The sequence below is a fragment of the Anarrhichthys ocellatus genome, unplaced genomic scaffold (assembly GCF_004355925.1).
Source record: "Anarrhichthys ocellatus isolate YVR2014 unplaced genomic scaffold, GSC_Weel_1.0 scaffold29, whole genome shotgun sequence".
In the NCBI taxonomy this organism is placed as follows: domain Eukaryota; kingdom Metazoa; phylum Chordata; class Actinopteri; order Perciformes; family Anarhichadidae; genus Anarrhichthys; species Anarrhichthys ocellatus.
The window spans coordinates 4,450,954-4,468,578 of NW_022280059.1; the positions used below are offsets into that span (position 1 = coordinate 4,450,954).

General features: G+C 42.3%; 1 protein-coding gene across 7 annotated transcripts in view; it reads right to left on the bottom strand.

Annotated features, from left to right (window-relative positions):
* The window catches only part of nbeab (neurobeachin b), a 159,893-nt gene that overhangs the window by 107,894 nt on the left and 34,374 nt on the right, over positions 1–17,625 (bottom strand). For 6 of the 7 annotated variants that reach the window (XM_031863774.1, XM_031863773.1, XM_031863772.1 and 3 more), the window contains 14 exons: positions 16,409–16,517; positions 16,227–16,308; positions 15,997–16,120; positions 15,011–15,203; positions 13,865–14,848; positions 12,751–12,968; positions 12,333–12,486; positions 10,960–11,140; positions 9,827–9,960; positions 9,062–9,127; positions 8,456–8,621; positions 6,384–6,801; positions 1,555–1,718; positions 14–137 (listed from right to left, as the gene is read on the bottom strand). In XM_031863774.1, the coding sequence (XP_031719634.1) occupies positions 14–137; positions 1,555–1,718; positions 6,384–6,801; positions 8,456–8,621; positions 9,062–9,127; positions 9,827–9,960; positions 10,960–11,140; positions 12,333–12,486; positions 12,751–12,968; positions 13,865–14,848; positions 15,011–15,203; positions 15,997–16,120; positions 16,227–16,308; positions 16,409–16,517 (3,117 nt within the window). The remainder of the gene's footprint in view (positions 1–13; positions 138–1,554; positions 1,719–6,383; positions 6,802–8,455; positions 8,622–9,061; positions 9,128–9,826; positions 9,961–10,959; positions 11,141–12,332; positions 12,487–12,750; positions 12,969–13,864; positions 14,849–15,010; positions 15,204–15,996; positions 16,121–16,226; positions 16,309–16,408; positions 16,518–17,625) is intronic. The other variant, XM_031863771.1, reaches the window with a different exon arrangement.

A 17,625-nucleotide genomic window follows, 5' to 3' on the forward strand; every position in this document is an offset into this window, starting at 1 on the left:
GACCCTTTTGTACCTCATGTTTTCTTCTGTGTCTTCAGGCATGGGGGCCACCGTCTGCACGGCCGGCAGATTCTTACTGGTGGCTCCGTTTACAAAACTGGAGGAAGAGGAGGCAGAGGGGGCGCCATCAGTTGCTCCTGCAGGGAAGACCAACAGAAACATGCAATGTTAGTAGAAATATTAGGACTAAATATGTGTAATAATCTTTAATCATTTTACAGAGAGGTGAGGATTAACTTTGAGGTAATTAAAACACAGTAAAATATATTTAAAATACTATTTTATATATTAATATAATGAATTCAATAATAGTAATAATATATAATTTAAATATACTGTCACAGTTATGTGGTCAAATCTTTAAAAAAAAAATCATTAAATATGTTTTTCTCCACAGGCTGTAAATTAATGTGATGGCACACAGACTAAAATAATTGAAAAAAGAAAAAAAAAAAAAAGAATGGGAAGTTATAAAACCAGCCGCAATCCGGCCTGACGGTGGACTTCAGCAGTCAGCACAAATTTCAACCAAGTCAAACAAATAAAAACTTGGTAAAAGTGTCACATCATGCACCACATCTTTAACTAAAATCACAGTGCACCTGTGCTGGTTGCTCAAGCTGGTGTCATCAGCAACATAAGGAACTATTTTGCTGACTAAAGATGACAAACATGAATAATCAAATAACACATCAAAACATTGCAACAGATTGTTATATATTACACTTAGTTTTGGTATCAATGCCAAACTTCGGGTATAGTGACAGCAGTAATTTAAGCATGAAATCATCAGGTTAAAACCACAGCGAGTGTGATCATGGGGTCTGGGTGAAGGCCTGTGGCTTCAGCTGAAAGCACACTTTCACTTGGATAAATTTCTCACATTCCTTTAGTGGGGCTCAGAGAGGAGAGGCCTTTTTTTATTTTATAGAGGACATTAAAAAGGTGTTGGAGCTCCTAATGGTTCTTGGTGTTAAGTGGGTCCTTTCAGAGGCCCAGACTACAGGAGCCCTGAGGTGGAACAGGCTTAATGCAGCAGAGACTCAGGAGAAGCAACGTGACAGCAGGGGGAGGGAGAGAGGGCTTGCGGCCAATCAGACAGGAACACACAGTACACAGGAAAGCCGTGCGTACAAACCATTGTCACTATTATAAAAGGCATTTGTTTAATATATAATTCAGGTAGATTTAAATGGACTTGTTTGGTTTGGTTGTTCAGGATCAGGAGGAATACTTGTGGCTGAGGGAGAGCAATATTTACTGAGCAGTGCACAGAGCTGCTGCAGACACTGATTGGAAGGTAAAGAGGGCCATCTAGTGGCAACACTGAGCTCCTGCAGAGACATGCAGGATCACATGATCATTATGATCCAGATGATGGAAGGCGCTTTGTTTCTATTCTTGGACTGGCATCAGACGAAGCTAGGTCTTGAAAACAAACAGTAATTATTCAACATGCCGTAAAACAGTTTTATTCAAAATTAACTACATTACTAGGGCGGAATGCGGGAATTTAACGACAAGCACATTCCAGTAACCTTGTGCGTGACCTACCCGTGGTGTTGATCATGCTTCTGGGGGTCGCAGACGCAGCAGCAAAGATGTTGGGGGTGCTGCCAGCTGTCAGCCCAGAGGAGGTGATGCTGCTGCTGCTGCTTCCCACTGTGTTAACTGTGAGGCTGCCAGGGGAGGTTTTCTTCACAGGCACCACCACACTCCTACAGGAAACGCGCGCGCACACACACACACACACACCACACACACACTATACTTAATTCACACATGCACGCACAAGTTAAACTGAACAGTTAGAATATTAGAAACAGAAATTGGGTTATGGGTTTATGCCCAAGTATTTTTCCTAACAAAGTGCCCTTGAGCAAGACACTCCAGAGTGCTGCAGTGACTGCAGGTAGTAACAGCAGATTGGTGAATGCAACCTTTTTACTTTTATAAGTAAGGTTGTAGTTGAGCACAATAATTGGCAGTCTAGCCTGGGACCAGGGGTTAAAATCGAATTCGGCAGCCATACACAGGCAAGCTTTAAGACAAATGTTATCATAATAAAACTGACTTTCAGTAAATCCAGCATCTGGAAGAGTCTTGAGAAAGACTAACTTAACTGTTGACTTTCTAATCCTCTTTTCTGAAAAACAAAACAAAATGCATGTATACTTTAGAAGAGAAAAAGAGAGTAGTCGTCCTCATCGTCTCTTGGTGCTCTCAGGCCCTGCCAGCATGAGCATGCCCAGACAGACGTTAGTCAGGACATTGGGAAAGGTAAACATCCTGACCTGTAACTCCATCCGTCAGCGTAACGCATGCAACGAAAACACAGACACACACATGCACGCAAAAGGCTGAAGTAAATAAAGCGGAGGGCAAGAGGCCAGCCAGCCAGCTACTACACTTTCCCTTACATGTGCTGCCCTCTGCTCTGCTCAGAAGAGCTGAAGACATCCCCTACCTTAATTAGAAGCTCTCCAGGAGCAACTCGGCAGTTGTTACGGACACACGTTTGCATAGCTACCGCTTGTGTTCGGACTGACGGAACTACAGCTCATTGAGGATGAGATTCAAGACCTTTCTATTTGCTATTTGCTCTGCACAGACATACAGAGTAGCATCTGGTTTTTGACAGAAAGTGCATATTTGCAGATTATGGCTTACATTTGGCAAGTTTTCAATAGAAGACTTCTTTTTCTGAAGAAACAGAAACTTTGACAGTAGATATGCAAGAGAGGGCACCAAGAAACTGAAAAGTCAGAATAAAACATGATAATTAGGTACATTAAGTCAAGTACAAAAAGAACACACATTCACACATGAATGTGTGTATTTAGTCCCAGAAACAAACTTGCATAATTATTTCCATTTCCAAATATACAAGCATACACATTGTGTGCACACAACTGGATACAAACACTGTATAGTGGATCATGTAGGTGACACCTAGATACAAATATACAGACATTTTCCATCTGGACTTAATGTATACAACTATTATCATGGTTTATTCTGACTTTTCAGTTTATTGGTTATATAATATATTATATATAAACATCGAGCAGACAGCATATATTATTTTAAGCTACCAGACTCTTAACAAAGCCAGCAAGACCACGGTGAAACGGTTTGGGGAAAAAAAAAAAAAATTGTAAGTCATTAATGATCAGTGGCTTCCCTTATATTTGTGGAAGCTACTGTACAAAACATCACATGGTGCTAAAAGGGAAAGGGGCCGAGCTAATGAATTAAACATAACAAGAAAAGCTTGTGGAGCCTTGAGATGAAAGTTACACTTGTGACCTCATGTAACAGCGCAGGAAACACAGACGCACCACGAACCCACCAGACCTCTGCTCACATGCAATCTGATTGGCCAAGGATTAAAGATGATGCAGTGGACTTGGCCCTGCAAGAGCTCCCTGACAGGAAGGAGAAGGAGAGCTTGTCCTTATCAGGTCTGCAGTTGGCCTTAGGGTTTGTGAGGGTGCCAGATAATGTCTTGTCCAATCTCCGGCAGTTACTCTGGGTGACACAGGCCAGGCCTCTGCTCTGTCACGAGCTAAGCCTGCTGTCATCTGAAGCAAATCCCCAGAAATCCTTCCTCAACAAAACAACACAGACTTTCACCATTTCATGTTGCAATTACACTGTATACCCACAGTCCATCTCATAGATGAAGTAAACCATGCTGCACTCCATGATCAAACAAATCAAACTCGGCCTTCAGGACTTTTTGTAATTTATATCGCATCCTCTTCCACTGTTCAACTGCTTTCTCAAAGTTATCAAAAACATGGGTTTTTTTAATGTAACAAATGAAATAGTTTGGTAATTTCTCTATGGATCAAATATGCAAAAACTAGATTATATTACACATTAAGTGACAACACCTAAAAGGCGAGCATACAAAAAAAAAATAGTAGTACAATATAAATATTTTTTTATTTAGCAGATCAAAATCTACTCAGTTAAGAGAGAGAGCGAGAAAAGCTTAAAAGCCAACTGGAATTCATCCCCAGAGATACAGCTGTGCTTCTTAGAACTCTGATGACAGGAATAATTCATTTAGTCGATCTCTGTGCTGCTCTCCACTGTGAAATCTCATCGACACATATCAGAACATCAGGAGCATGTTATGTTTTGATTGCCGGAAGTCGGCGTGAAATTAATCTTGGTTTCAAAATGCATCCCTTGCGTGCATCTTCCAGCAGAGAGCTGTCTGTTCTTTGGCATAACCGGGACGTTACATTTGATCTACAGGACCTAGACGAAACATGGACCTCTTTTAATGAATAATTAATTAGCGGAGTACTCATGAATCATGTATAGATTACCCAGCGCATATTTTATTAATAGAATTGTCTTAATTGAGTTGCAGAGAATAAAGAAAGTATTAATCTCGGGAGTTAATATTAATGAGTTCTGCGGCTGTGTGAGATGAATGCTGTGTAAAGTATAAAAAATGTTGCCTCTATAAATCCAACAGATCTAATCTAATGGTGCTTTAGTCAGGAATACATGGATACACAGACGAAATATGCTCACTGTACATCCCACATGCAAACATAATTGAAACCAATTATCAGTGCTCTACAAAATGGAAAAAATCAAATATGTAAGGACAAATAATGGAGCTAATATGGAGACTTCTGGTAAAGGAGAGGGGGGAAAGGGAGGAAGTTCAGTCAACCTTAAGTATTTCTGTACTGTATTCCCATCTGGTCTAATGTACATCTGGATGTTAAGCAGTTCAAACCTCTATGAAAGTCTCTACTGGAGGGGCCTCTGCGACTCCACTTTAAGCCATTTTTTCCCCTCCTTTTTGATGTTGTCACTCCCAATCTATTGTCGCCCTGACAGACAAATGAAAGGCCTGTCCATGTCTGGCAGCTCATTTCGCTGGCAGGTGGCAAACAATTAGACACAGCAAATAGAGGCTAGAGGGGGGGAGTGACATGAAAAGCATGAGACAAAGTTGTATATGTGGTCAGGAGGGTTTGTGTGAAAGCATTTCAAAAATAATACACTTTGCTGTGGCGACTCATTTCAGGCTGCCAGTTCCCATTACGGGTGTGAGCGGTGAGGGCGACAGGGCTGGCCATGGTGTGGCGTGAGGCCGCTTCTGTTTAATCTGTCATCAACGCCCTGGAGACCCCCACCCTCTCAGCTGTCCTCTCTCCACACACTCCTCCATCTTCTCCCCTATTCATCAGGCTCACCTCAGCCCAGCTCAGCAGCAGCAGCAGCATGCATTAAAAAGAAGGGAGGCCCCATTGTTCCTTCTGACTCGGTGTGTCCTCTGCAATCTCTCTGGAGCCTGTTTGTGCTAATCAGACTCAAACTACTTTCAGAAAAATTATGATTTTCAAAACTTTATCAACCATAGGAGATAGGGATCAGATGCTTGAAGCTTGAAATCCCTGCAGGAGCAGGTTTGTAAACTCCCAAATCCATACAGATTACTGTGTGGTTTTATCTAATCCAGGAACGTAAATAAACCGCAGCAGTGCCTCGGCGCTCCAGAGACCTTTTCAAACAGAGGAATTCCTTACCGTGGGGGATGAGTACAATACCAGTGGACTGAAATGAATAATGTGTTGCATGCTACTTAGAAACCATTAGTGGTAAACTGGATAACTAAAATAAACTCAGAGGATCAACATCAGCATTTGAGCGATAGCATTTACACACGCACGTACACACACACATACACACCTTTTATGGCATGAAATGTTTTTGTTCAGTTAAATCTCAAGAGGATGAGAACATTTGATATAATTAATTATTATCTTGTTTTAGATCATCTAGATTTCCTTTTGCCTTTAACGCAGTTCAGTTGAAGGACTATACTGGAGTTTCAGCAAGTTATTGCTTCTTACTGTAACTACAAATGAATTTCATCAATTTCACTTTGATGTATTCGACAACTCAAGGAAGTGTGTTAGTTGATTTTCATACCGTAAAGACATAACTAGAATTGAATGGGTGCTTGGAAAAATACATCCAAAAAGCAACAGCAAGTGTTTCAACTGTGATGATAATTTATGTTTATTATGAGATTTATTATACTTGGCAAAGGTTGTCTGGCACCTCAGGGATGAAATCCTAGTGCGTCTGTGTTTGGTAGATGTTTTTGCTTCCTAAGAAGGGGATCGACCATTTAAACAGCTAATGCAAGCATTTAAAGAAGATAATTATATATAAATATCATATATGGAGCCCTTAAAGAAGTGTAGTGATTTCAAAGTGATCTAAAAGTTTAAGTGTATAGGATTTGTAGTAAATGGGACATGCCAAACCTCTGGTACACTTCTTTAATGAAAAAAAAAAAACAACAACAGTGATTTTCTGAACTACCAATGACACTTCCTCACCTGTCAAATGAGTGAAACTGCATGGGCAGCATGGCCTGGGCCTGGGTGTTGGCAGCAAGGTCTGGGTAGGACACCGCCTCCAGCCCAGCCTCTAAGCCCTCCACTGGAGCTGCCACCAGGCTCTTCAGTATCTCCTTCACATTGATGCCCTTGTTGGGCTGGCTAATGCTGATGATGGAGGAGGGCGGTTTCAGCACCTCCACGCTGGGTGATTCGAACAGACTCTCCCGGGACTTCTTCACCTCCGATGACAGCGTAGATATGAGCAGTTCCCCGGTGTGGTCCAGATCAGACCCGTTAAGGATGCTGGCTAGCTGCTCCTCTCCGATACCAGAGTCTGTGTGGGGAAGGGAGCTTTCCATGTGGAGGTTTGATGGCGCAGGATGGTCCTTACTGCTGTCAAATGCTAGGGGTGTTTCTGTAGAACAAACACACGGAAAACAGGGAGTGAGGTAGACTACAGTCAGCACACATAACAATATATTTACAATGCTAATATCTACATTGGATAAGCAAGTTACATTTTCTGTTGATCCCTACACTGTATTGATCAACATATCACAAATATTTTCACAGTAAGTCTATCTATGCCTACAACCAACATATTATGTCAAGAGGAGTAAGAAATGGGGATTTAAAAATGAATAATCAACCAATAGACTTTGACTTAACACTGCATTCCAGAGCTAGCTTTACATTCCTAGCCAAAGAGTACATTTAGTATGTGTAGAAAGAGACATGTGCCAGCACAGCTTCTTAGATCTTTCTCCGGAAGCTCTGATCCTCCGGTGAGATTATCTCTCGGTTATTCTCCTTCCATGCTAATAAAACATACATGAATCCTTTTCTTCAGCTGCCTCTTGCCTAAAGGCATGAGAGGCTATCTATTCAACTGCTTTTAAACAGCGACAGAAAAGTCAGCTAGCTAATAGCTGCTCTCTTATTATGGCACATAATATACTGTACCTCTCTATATACTTGCAGAGTGTCAACCAATAATTGTATTTAAATCCGCAGCGTTCGGTCTGTTCATGCATTGAAATCGCATTGTCTGTATAGCAAACAACCGTTTGCTTTTTTTATCCTCAGAAACCTGCAGAGGTGCCTTTCTCGTCTGATTTTGGTTCACTGTAACCCAGTACTTACCTACAGTAGATGCAAGGCCGGCCATATTAATATTCATCACATGCCCCCCTAACGAGGTCAGCAGGGCCTGATTTAGCCAGCAAGTCGTCTGGCTTCCTGGTCCATCACACAATCGCCTGCCACATGCCGTCTGGAAAATTCCCCCATTTTCTGGTGAAATTTATGAAGGCGGCAGTGTGCCTCCCTCTCCTCACAGCAACCTCTATGATCCCATTCTCCTCTGGTGGATTGCTTGCCTAATGGCCACTGACAGATGGGGCTGAAAATAGCAAGCCTGGCTCCACTGCCCCAAAAACCCACAGTAGTTGGCCAGCATGCTGCTTCATTCCCATCTCTCAACTTCCCCCTGCTCATCTTCCTTTTCTTTATTTTCTGTATGTTCCAAGCTCCTCAAATTGCACCCTCATATTTCCTTTGGCCTCTCTCCTCTTGCTCCTTTTATTCACTTCACCCTTTGTCTGAATGGACGTTGATAAGGTATGCTCGCTCGTGCATCTCATAATGGCGAGTTGGCACTGCAGCAGACATTGCATTAAAGCTTTGTAGGCAACCGCTGATTTCCTTTCATGTGGCTTAATGTATGATTCATGACTTGAGGCAAATACTACCTTTCATTTCTGAGAGAACTATGATGTCTAATCAAGTTCATAACTTCCATCTCCAGCGCCAGTCTCCATTTGCTTCCACATTTAATTCTGTGCGATGTAATTAGCGAAGCTCATGAATAAATCATAGGTGAGCCGGTGGAGTGCAGGCAGGGTATCCCTGCTATTTTACTGAATGAGCTTTCAGCTCAAGCTGGCAGCAATGCATCAGAAAGGACCAAGGACACCTACTATTCATTTATACCAGACACGGTCACCACAAGCTAAGATTAGTGAGCAGGAAGAATGGATGTAAGAAAGGTAGGGCACAGCTGTCAACACCTGTGCTGGTTGGCGAGTTGATCTCCTGACGCATGCTGCGGCCCAATTGGCTTATTCTGGCAGTCTCACGTTGGGGCTCCAGGATGTCGCGGTACTTGGAGACCATGAGGACAGAGATGAAGTACACCACAGCTAAAGCCAGGAACTGGGCTTGCTTACTGTCATCCTGTGGGGAGGAACCACAATACGGTTATGCTGCTCTCTATTCAGAAGATCTCATTTCACACAGTCCACTGCTGCTGTCTGAAATGGTTCACTCACAGCTAATGCATCTTGCATAGAGCATGAAAACACATTCAAAGTACTGCCATTACTCTAACATATTTCTAACACTTGCTTTGATACATATCCCTTCAAATTTTTTGGGCTTGTGCTCAACAGACAGCAGCTCGGTCGACAAGGGCCCCTTTAGTGTTCAACCTGTTGATTGAAAGGTATTACATTGCACATCTGTTTGTCTGACAAAAAAATAAATAATCCTATCATCGTCTCTACCTGCAGCCAAGTCTCTGTGACAAACACATGGATGTCGTGCATGAATACGCCCTGCGCATACACACACACACACACACACACACACACACACACACACACACCAGCACTCACCACATCACGAAACACTACAGCGCGCAGTCGATTGATGTCCACATCCTGCAAAAGACGATCAGGGTCCTTGATGGGAGACAGGTTACTAGGGACAGTCTCTATGGCTGTCTAAAGCAGGGAGATAACAATATGGCATGCTACTCTGTTCAGCCGAAGCTCAATCAAACTCGTTTTTGCAAATACTTTTTGTTTTTACATAATTTAAGATACTAGAAAACGGTCAAATTTGGAACTGATAACATCGTCCAAAATTTGTATGTTAGTACACAAAGACAGATTTAGTACCACCGGGGGTATAAATGACTCTTGGTAGGGCTGTGTATTGGCAAGAATCTGGCAACACCATGTGATCGTGATGAATGGGTTACAATTCAAAATAATGCAATATTAGGATTTTTTTAATAACATTTTGGGAAAACTGTCATAGTACAAAGAATACACCACCATATGCATAAAATCGGAGTAAAAAAAAAGTTGTCTTCAGTCAAATAGCTGAAGATAGATTACAACACTGCTATCCAGCAGTCACACAACACAAAATGAACCACGGTCTGCCATGAATCTTTGGATGTAAACTATTCATTTTAAATCGATAGTATTTTTGAGAATCGACACAGTATCAAAAAACTAATAATGCGATATTTTCTTACACCACTAATGCCCAGAATTAGCATCAGTACAGGTCACATTATTAAGCATGGGGTTATGTGTTCTTAGGGTAGAATGCATTGTATGAATGACATTTTCTAGGGCCACACTTCCTACCTTGTTGGAAGTCACCGCATTTTGTAGGAATTCCTGAGTCTTGTTGTTGTTGGGAATGGAAGACTTATTCCCTCTGTCTCTGTCTCTGTGTCTCTGTCTGCACTCAAGACAGTTCCTAACAGCCACACAACACACTGCACGCACACACACACACACACACACACATACACACACACACACACGATCTCACTTCAGAGTTAAATGGAAATTAAATGTTGATAACATGCATGACCTCTTTAAAATGAATCAGTTATCTCTGATGACTATTTGTTCCAGGCTGCCGGGACAGAGGCCGGGAGTGAAATCAGCAGCCAGACTGATTTCACACTGAACCCAGTGATGAGAAATTGTATGTTTGCAACAAGGACACTGTGAAGTCTGAAGGCTATTTGTCATCCCCCAGAGCACAACTTGGAGTCAACAATCCAGCAAACACATGCTCACGCGCACACAAACCCACAGGCGCAAACAGATATAGACACAGAGACACTCAAGCACGCCGAGACAATAAGAGACGCAGACACACAAACCTTCTATGATACGATTCATGCATAAAATAATTACACTGAAACAACTGTATTCTACATTTTACAGTTGATTCAATACAACTCAATTTACTAATTCTGAACTTTGGAGTCATCTACTTTGCATTCAAATGTAATTCATCAAATCTATATTATGTGCACAGACACACCCACACCCACAAGGGCAGAGAAGACCTTGTGAGTCATATGAGACACACCAATGACAGACACAAAAGGCTACCATTTGCAAAGAGTACCCGATTGCACTGCAAATGATTCTCTCTGCATGTTATGAATTCCAAATTGATGATCCTGTCATTTTTGACTGCTGGAAACTGCAGCAAAAACCCTGCACATTCCTCAATTTAGTACACAATTAGCAAAGGACTCTTAAAATAATTAGCTTTACTGATAAAACAGGATTTTTGGAGATTAGAGGAATTATTAGCACGTGAAGAGAATACTGTCACGGTATTTTCCAGATCATCAATTTTCCAGTGTGACTGGCAAAAGATGCACTTGACACAAAGATATTGTAATGGTTTTACCGTCTCACTGCTCCGACTGATGTTCACGTCTACAGCAGCAAACACACAATCATGATCTTACCGAGCCTGAGGCACTGACGCATCAGGCCACCGGAGGACATGTTCTTCTCGGCCTCAATCTCACTGAAGTTAAGGGAGCTTGAGAACACCAACACGTCCACCATGACCATGAGACGGGACAGGAAAGTGATGGCGGTCTCTGAAGACATGCCCTGCGTTGCCTCAATGTTCTCCACCTCCATCTTGCTCAAGCAACAAGGAAGAAGACACCAGTCACATAAAAAAAAGTGCCGATTTACAATATCATCTCTGCCACATTCTCACCTCTAGTTGTGATTTGTTTTATAGAAATATGTATTTGAATATGGAACATCCCAGATATAAATTTATCAATAAAGCCCGAGACCCCCACTGACTCACACACTACATCCCCAGAACAATTCCTTACTTTTGCACATCTTTTCTCTTTTAATGTACACGTGACACTTTAATAATATACTTGTTTTAACATACTCTTACTTGTTTACCGTATTTTATTGTAAATTTGCATATTTTCTATTGTAAATGATGTAATACTATTGCACTGTGTTTTATTGTTACGCACCAAATCACCTAGCTAAATTCCTTGTATGTGTAACTTGGCAATAAACAGTTTCTGATTCTGATTGTAAACAGATATGGTGGGTGCTGATGACTTTAGGACAGAGACACTGTGGCAGGTCAGGAAGAGGGCAGCAGCAAGGGCCTTTATTATTACATGAGGAGTGAGTAGCGTCTCAACTCTGATTAGGCAGAGATTATATTCAACATTTTAAGAATTGGAGAGTTTGATCTGAGCTCAGCTGACTATCCAACTCCACCCAAGGTTATATTTGATCAAACACTTTTTTAGGGGTTGAGCACAAGCAACACTTTTGTTGGAGCTCATTTCCGTTGTGTTCAAACACGGAAAGATTTTCAAAGGAAAATATTTGAGAAGGGTGCAATCTGCACCAGTCCACAGGGACGGTGCATTTTTAGATCTATTTAATGAGTATTAAGCACAAAAGGGTTCTGAATACAGTAATTAAGAGAGAAAGAGAGAAATTAAAACAGCATAAATAACAACCATGACGCTCTAGAGATTGCATCGACAAAGTAAACAAAATAAGATGATTAAAATCCATTTTAGTTCAAGACAGCTAATTAAATCTGATAATTACAGTAAATCAATAAAAGAAAACCTGAATGACACACAGGGAAGTTAATTATAAACTGTTCCAAAGTAATGTCCTCAGCATTAACTGTAGCAAAGTGAAGCTGAGCTAAAAGAATAAACGACAGGTACATGCTGTCCTGTAGTGCACCACAGACAGCCGTAAACCAAAAAGGTTATAATAAACTACCACTAGATGGCATGATCCCCCCACAGTGAAGACAGTGAGGCGCACTTACAGTGGGAGATGTGGCCGCTGAGAGAAGGGGCAAGATCCCTCCACAAGCGATAATGATGTTGTCTACCATTTGTGAGATCAGGTGGATGGTGTTGTGGACAAAAATGATGTTCTCATTACTGTTAACAAAGTCCATGACAGATTTGGTGGAGTGGCTGCAGGGGGAGGGGAGAAAAAATGATTATTATGGGTAAATGCATTTTTCACATTATATAAATCAATAGACACATTTTACTCTGCAATAAACTAAAAACATTTATAGTATGTTTAAAAAAGCCAGATTAAATACATGTCTAAAAACAGAAATAAAATGATATGTTGGTTCTGATCCGGAAAGGGTAATCTGATTATCACCACAAGCACCATTCTCACCCTCCCTCTCTGTCTTTCTCAAGTGCACATAAAACCCCTTCACACACCTCCTCCAGACGTGGACGTCGCTCTCCAGTGCAAACAGCAGGTCAGTGAGCAGTCTCTGGTGCATGGCTGACCATTTGAACTCTGGGATGCGGAACATGGTGGTGCGTGGGCCGGGGCTGAACTGCCGTCGCTGTTCCTCTGTCATGGGTGTCCCCCTGAAGCCCAAGTCCACACGTATGTCCCTCTCCATTTGAGTAGTTAGGTGTCCATGTAGACTCTGATGGGAGACCAATAAATCAGTAAAATACAGTAAACTAAATAATTTGGCATCGCACATTCAATCAACATTTGCTAATCCTATTCGTCAGTCAAAGATCAATAGTGCACCCTTAACGGGATTTAATGCCACTGTCACGCTATTCACTGTGAATGATGAATTGCCAGATTTAAGTGAGTCCTCGGATAACCTCTTCCTGCCTGCGGGTAAGGAAAAATAAAAACAAGCTTAAAGCAACCTCTAAATTTAAGTTGATTGAGTCAGCAAGGTTCTGCAAAAAAGCAGCGGTGATGAATGGAACACGAGCAATTACGAAACACCAGAGTAAGGTTTAAAAATAAACCCTGACTCCCACTGGCCTTCCATCAGTGACCCAGTCTGGGCAAAAGAGCCTGACCTCTGAGAAAGAGCACAGCTCATAGGAGAGGAGGGGAAGAAGGAACAAATCCCAGGCGATGGTTGCAGAATAATGCTGTCTATTTCTGCCCTTCTGTTAGCTCAGCCAACTGATTCCAGCAGCCCACTTTTCACGAGTCTCAGAGGGATGTTGCCTGATGTGCACCAGGCCATCCTGTCCCTAATATAGTCAGAGTTGGGAAAGGAAAGGGTCCCTTTGGGTCTGCTAATATAGAAGTGTTCACAAAAGGCCGACACATCCTGACAAATGGTCTCCCTACTCGGTTTCCACTCTTTGACTTAGGCGCTGCTCTGTTTTGGCATTCGTGATCGTCCACTGTTCCATTTCCCACTGACAATGCTTTTCTTGTTATTTTTAACCTGATGAAGTCAGTGAACCTCTACTATTTCTTTCATGTGAAAGTCTAAAAAAAAGGGATATTACTGGAGAACTCAATTTACATAATTGAAGTACATAGTGATTCAAGCTTGGGACCAACCTGTGTGGTGGCTGTAGTCTGAATCTTGTTCATCTCCTTGTCTTTGCCGTCATCCAATCTCTCGGTGTCAGAAGTGTTGCTCGTTGCGTCTGCTGCACTGCTGGTCTTAACAGATGAGGGATGCCCTTGGGATGCCGCTGCAGCTGCAGCTGAGGCCTCAGCTTTGGTACCAGCCACAGAGCTGATGCCCTCCAAGGCTGCCTGTAGCTCAAACTCATCCTGCTCCAGGATACTGGGTAAGGAGCCAAGCTCAGAGTTGCCCATCATGTGAGCAAGAAGGCCCAGTTCATCACTGGCGCTGGTGTGGACTGGAGGCTCCGGGCTGGGCAGTACCAGAGGCTCAGCTGTACCGACATCAGGCAGTGGCTTGTCTTCCATGCTTCCTGCTACCTTGCCAAACAGGAAATTGTTGCTGTTAGGGATGCTGTCCTTGTAATCATCTAGAGTAATGAGAGGGGGCGCATTTTGGTCATCCATGCTGCACTTTGGCAACAACACACTGTTGACATTACTGTTGAGCTTTTCCACTGCAGCACAATAAACATTATTCAACAGAGAATCCACCTCCACCAGTGCTCCATTCTCAGATACTCCCAGGGTTTCAGAGGACAAGTCCAAATCATCTAGCTTAACCTCAGTAGCCTCCACCTTTTCGGCCTTGATGTCCACCAGAAGGTCATGAACTTCGACCCTGACCCCAACCACCGTATCCTCCGTTCCTCCGAGAGTTTCTTCAGGCCCCTTTCCTTCAGCCAGCAGGTTGCGCGACTCTGCACTCTCATAGTCCTTTTTACTCTCAGGTGTCTGGGAGGTATCATCCATTTCTCTGATCTCACTTGCGGCAATGATGCCAGAGGTCTGAGCAGATAAACCAGAGATGGTGCTGACGAAACCCTTCTTTCCTTTCTTGATGTTCTCCTCCTCCTGGCGCTGGTACTCTTCATACAGCTTAGCCAAGTACTCTTTATGTGCCTCATATGTCACCTATAAAAAGGGCAACATTAAAGACAGTGTCAGCCAGATATTTATGATTGAAGCGACTGTGAGGATCATTTTAGAAGAAGCTTAACAGTTCAGATTAGACAAAACAGATACAAATGTCTTCATCAACAGCAGAGGTCAGTATTTCCACTTTGTTGTACTCACCTTAGAGTGAGCTATAGAGAGTGTGTCCACCCACACGCGCCATCCTCCCCACTCATACTTGATGGCATGGTAGAGCAGAATACGAAAGATGTTATACACCATCTCAGTGATCTTCTGCTCGTCAGAGTTTTTAGGGTTGATGTAGCCAAGAGAAAACATCCAGTCCTGCCACACTGAGCACTGAAGCAGACACCTGCAATCCGCACATTATCGCATAGTCAGCAAACACAATATGCCTTAAATAGAAGAGGATAAGAGTTTACCTAGATTACTGAAACTTGTATTATCTGGCTTACATAACAAGTGTAACATTTATAATTGATGTTGGTGTTAAAAGGAATCATTTTCAATGACTTTCTACTTCCATCAAACTTAAAAAGCATTTAGGCCAATTATTCTTTCTGCGTCTCCTCAACATCTTTCCGGTGTCATTTGGCATTTTGTTATTCACATTATAACAGATTGTTTTGATCAATCGGCCATTCGTATTTTCATTTGTTTGTTTGCAGCAGCAAAACAAAATGACAGATGATTTTAAAAAAAGGGGGAAGCACGTGAAAATCAATTAAGTGTTGTTTTTTTTTTTCAATTCAACAGTTTAACTTGAAGAAGCTCTTTCTGCCTATTAATTTTAGGCTAATTATGTTGTTGGTGGTTTCCTGAGACTTATAATTGAATTGCAATATGTCTTAAAGCATGCGTGTGTGTGTGTGTGTTCATCAGATGGAGAGATTGGGTGGTGGGAGTGAAAAAGAGAGTAAGCAGCAATGAGCAACTGTCAAAAACCGTCACGGAAACATCTGCTGGAGAACATGTGCATGTCTAAGGATGATTTAGCACCAACACGAGTGTAGCTACTTGAGCCTCTTAAAACATGGTACAAGGAGGGGGAAACGGGGTGCCATATTTTCTCTTTTCTTTGATACAGTAATCAGCAAGATAACTGATGGAGTGGGTGAGTAAAAGGCGGTTTAAGTTTTGCTCACCGTCTGTTCTCACGGCTGTTGCTGAAGAGTTTGATCATATCTGAAAGGAAGAGCCGCCGAACTTCCATCAGCTCTGTGCTGGGGGCGGAGTTCTTCAACAAGCTGGCTACCACCTTGAGAATCACTGGGATCACATTCAAGCACAAACACAAATATAATATATATATATAGTCAATTTTACTGAGTACTTTACAAAGAATAAAATTCAATGTGACACATAACGGGCTTACTTGGGTTTTGAATCTTGACAGTGGAGTCGGGCTCAGAATGGGGTTTGTGAACTACCTGTGTGCACACCTGCTCTGTCAGAATCTGGTGCAGGGAGTGGTGAGAAGACATTCAGTCACACATTCTGTACAGAGAACAATTGTGCAGTAATGTCGGGACATTTGAGAGCAAAATGTTTTGTTACCTCGTACAGAGTGTTGTAGGTCGTAACAGTCACAGTGTTGGTGTGCAGCATGAGCCTCTCTCCCAGGAGAGTAAAGAGGCTGTGGGTGTGCATGATCTCCACCTTTCTCCTGTGGACACGCACACGCGCACACACACACGCACACACACACACACACACACACACACACACACACACACACGTAAAGTGGCTTGTTTAGAGCTCCCTAAGCCACTGAAAGGATCAGTGAGTGCCATCAGCTTGCTTCCCCATTCTCACCCACAGGGAGCCGGGCTCTGGAGACAAGTGTCAGAAACTGCCTGCTGTCAAGAATTGGTGGAATTCCGTTGGAGGTGTGTAGGATAACGAAGTTGGCCTGTCACTAAGAAGGGCTCCGAGATACAACAGAGGCATACCACAGGTGAATGTGTTCAACGGCGACAAACTACCTCTGCAAACAGCATAAGGGCTGCTGTCACAATGCTAAGTCAAAGCTGCAGCCACTGCCTCAAGCCCAGTTGGGACTTTCCTAATAAGTCGCCAATCTTTTGTATTTATTTATTTTTTATTGCAGAGGCTGGCAAATTGGCCACTTAGGAGCAGAGTAGCATTTTCTCTCAACTGTATGGAAATTTGGGAGAAAAGGGCAAACTGATGATGCGACGCAAGCTGAGGTGGAACTTACAATTCTGCTCAACGAAAGAGGTACAGTGGGAGGATGGGCCTGGATGTAAATGCTTTCATGAGTTTAAATTTAGACAAAGTCACTTTCTGCATCAGTTAATAAAAAATACACTGCTGTTAGAGGGACGAGGCAATCATACAGCAGGAAGCATATTTGGTTCTAAAACTATATATTTGACATGTATTATTTATTATGTTGAGGATGAGGTGTTTATATATCCTGGCTTTTCTCTCTTGCTTATTCTGGTTGCTTTGTGCAGCATGGCCCCAAAAAAAGAATGAACTCTTACCAATCTATACATCACATGCTACTGACTATTTGACTCACCAACACACACACACACACACACAACTTACAATATCTGACATCACTGAACTAATGAAAGTAAAACAACAAATTTAATTCTCAAAAGTGAAAACATCAAGAAACATGTTTAATTCTTTATCAGTTGCACTAGAGCTCATAAAGAGCAGGATGGTATAAAATGTATGAAAGCTATTAATGAGGGGTGAAGGCAGGCTTTCATGAAGCCCTCATGGGGGGGGGGGGGGGG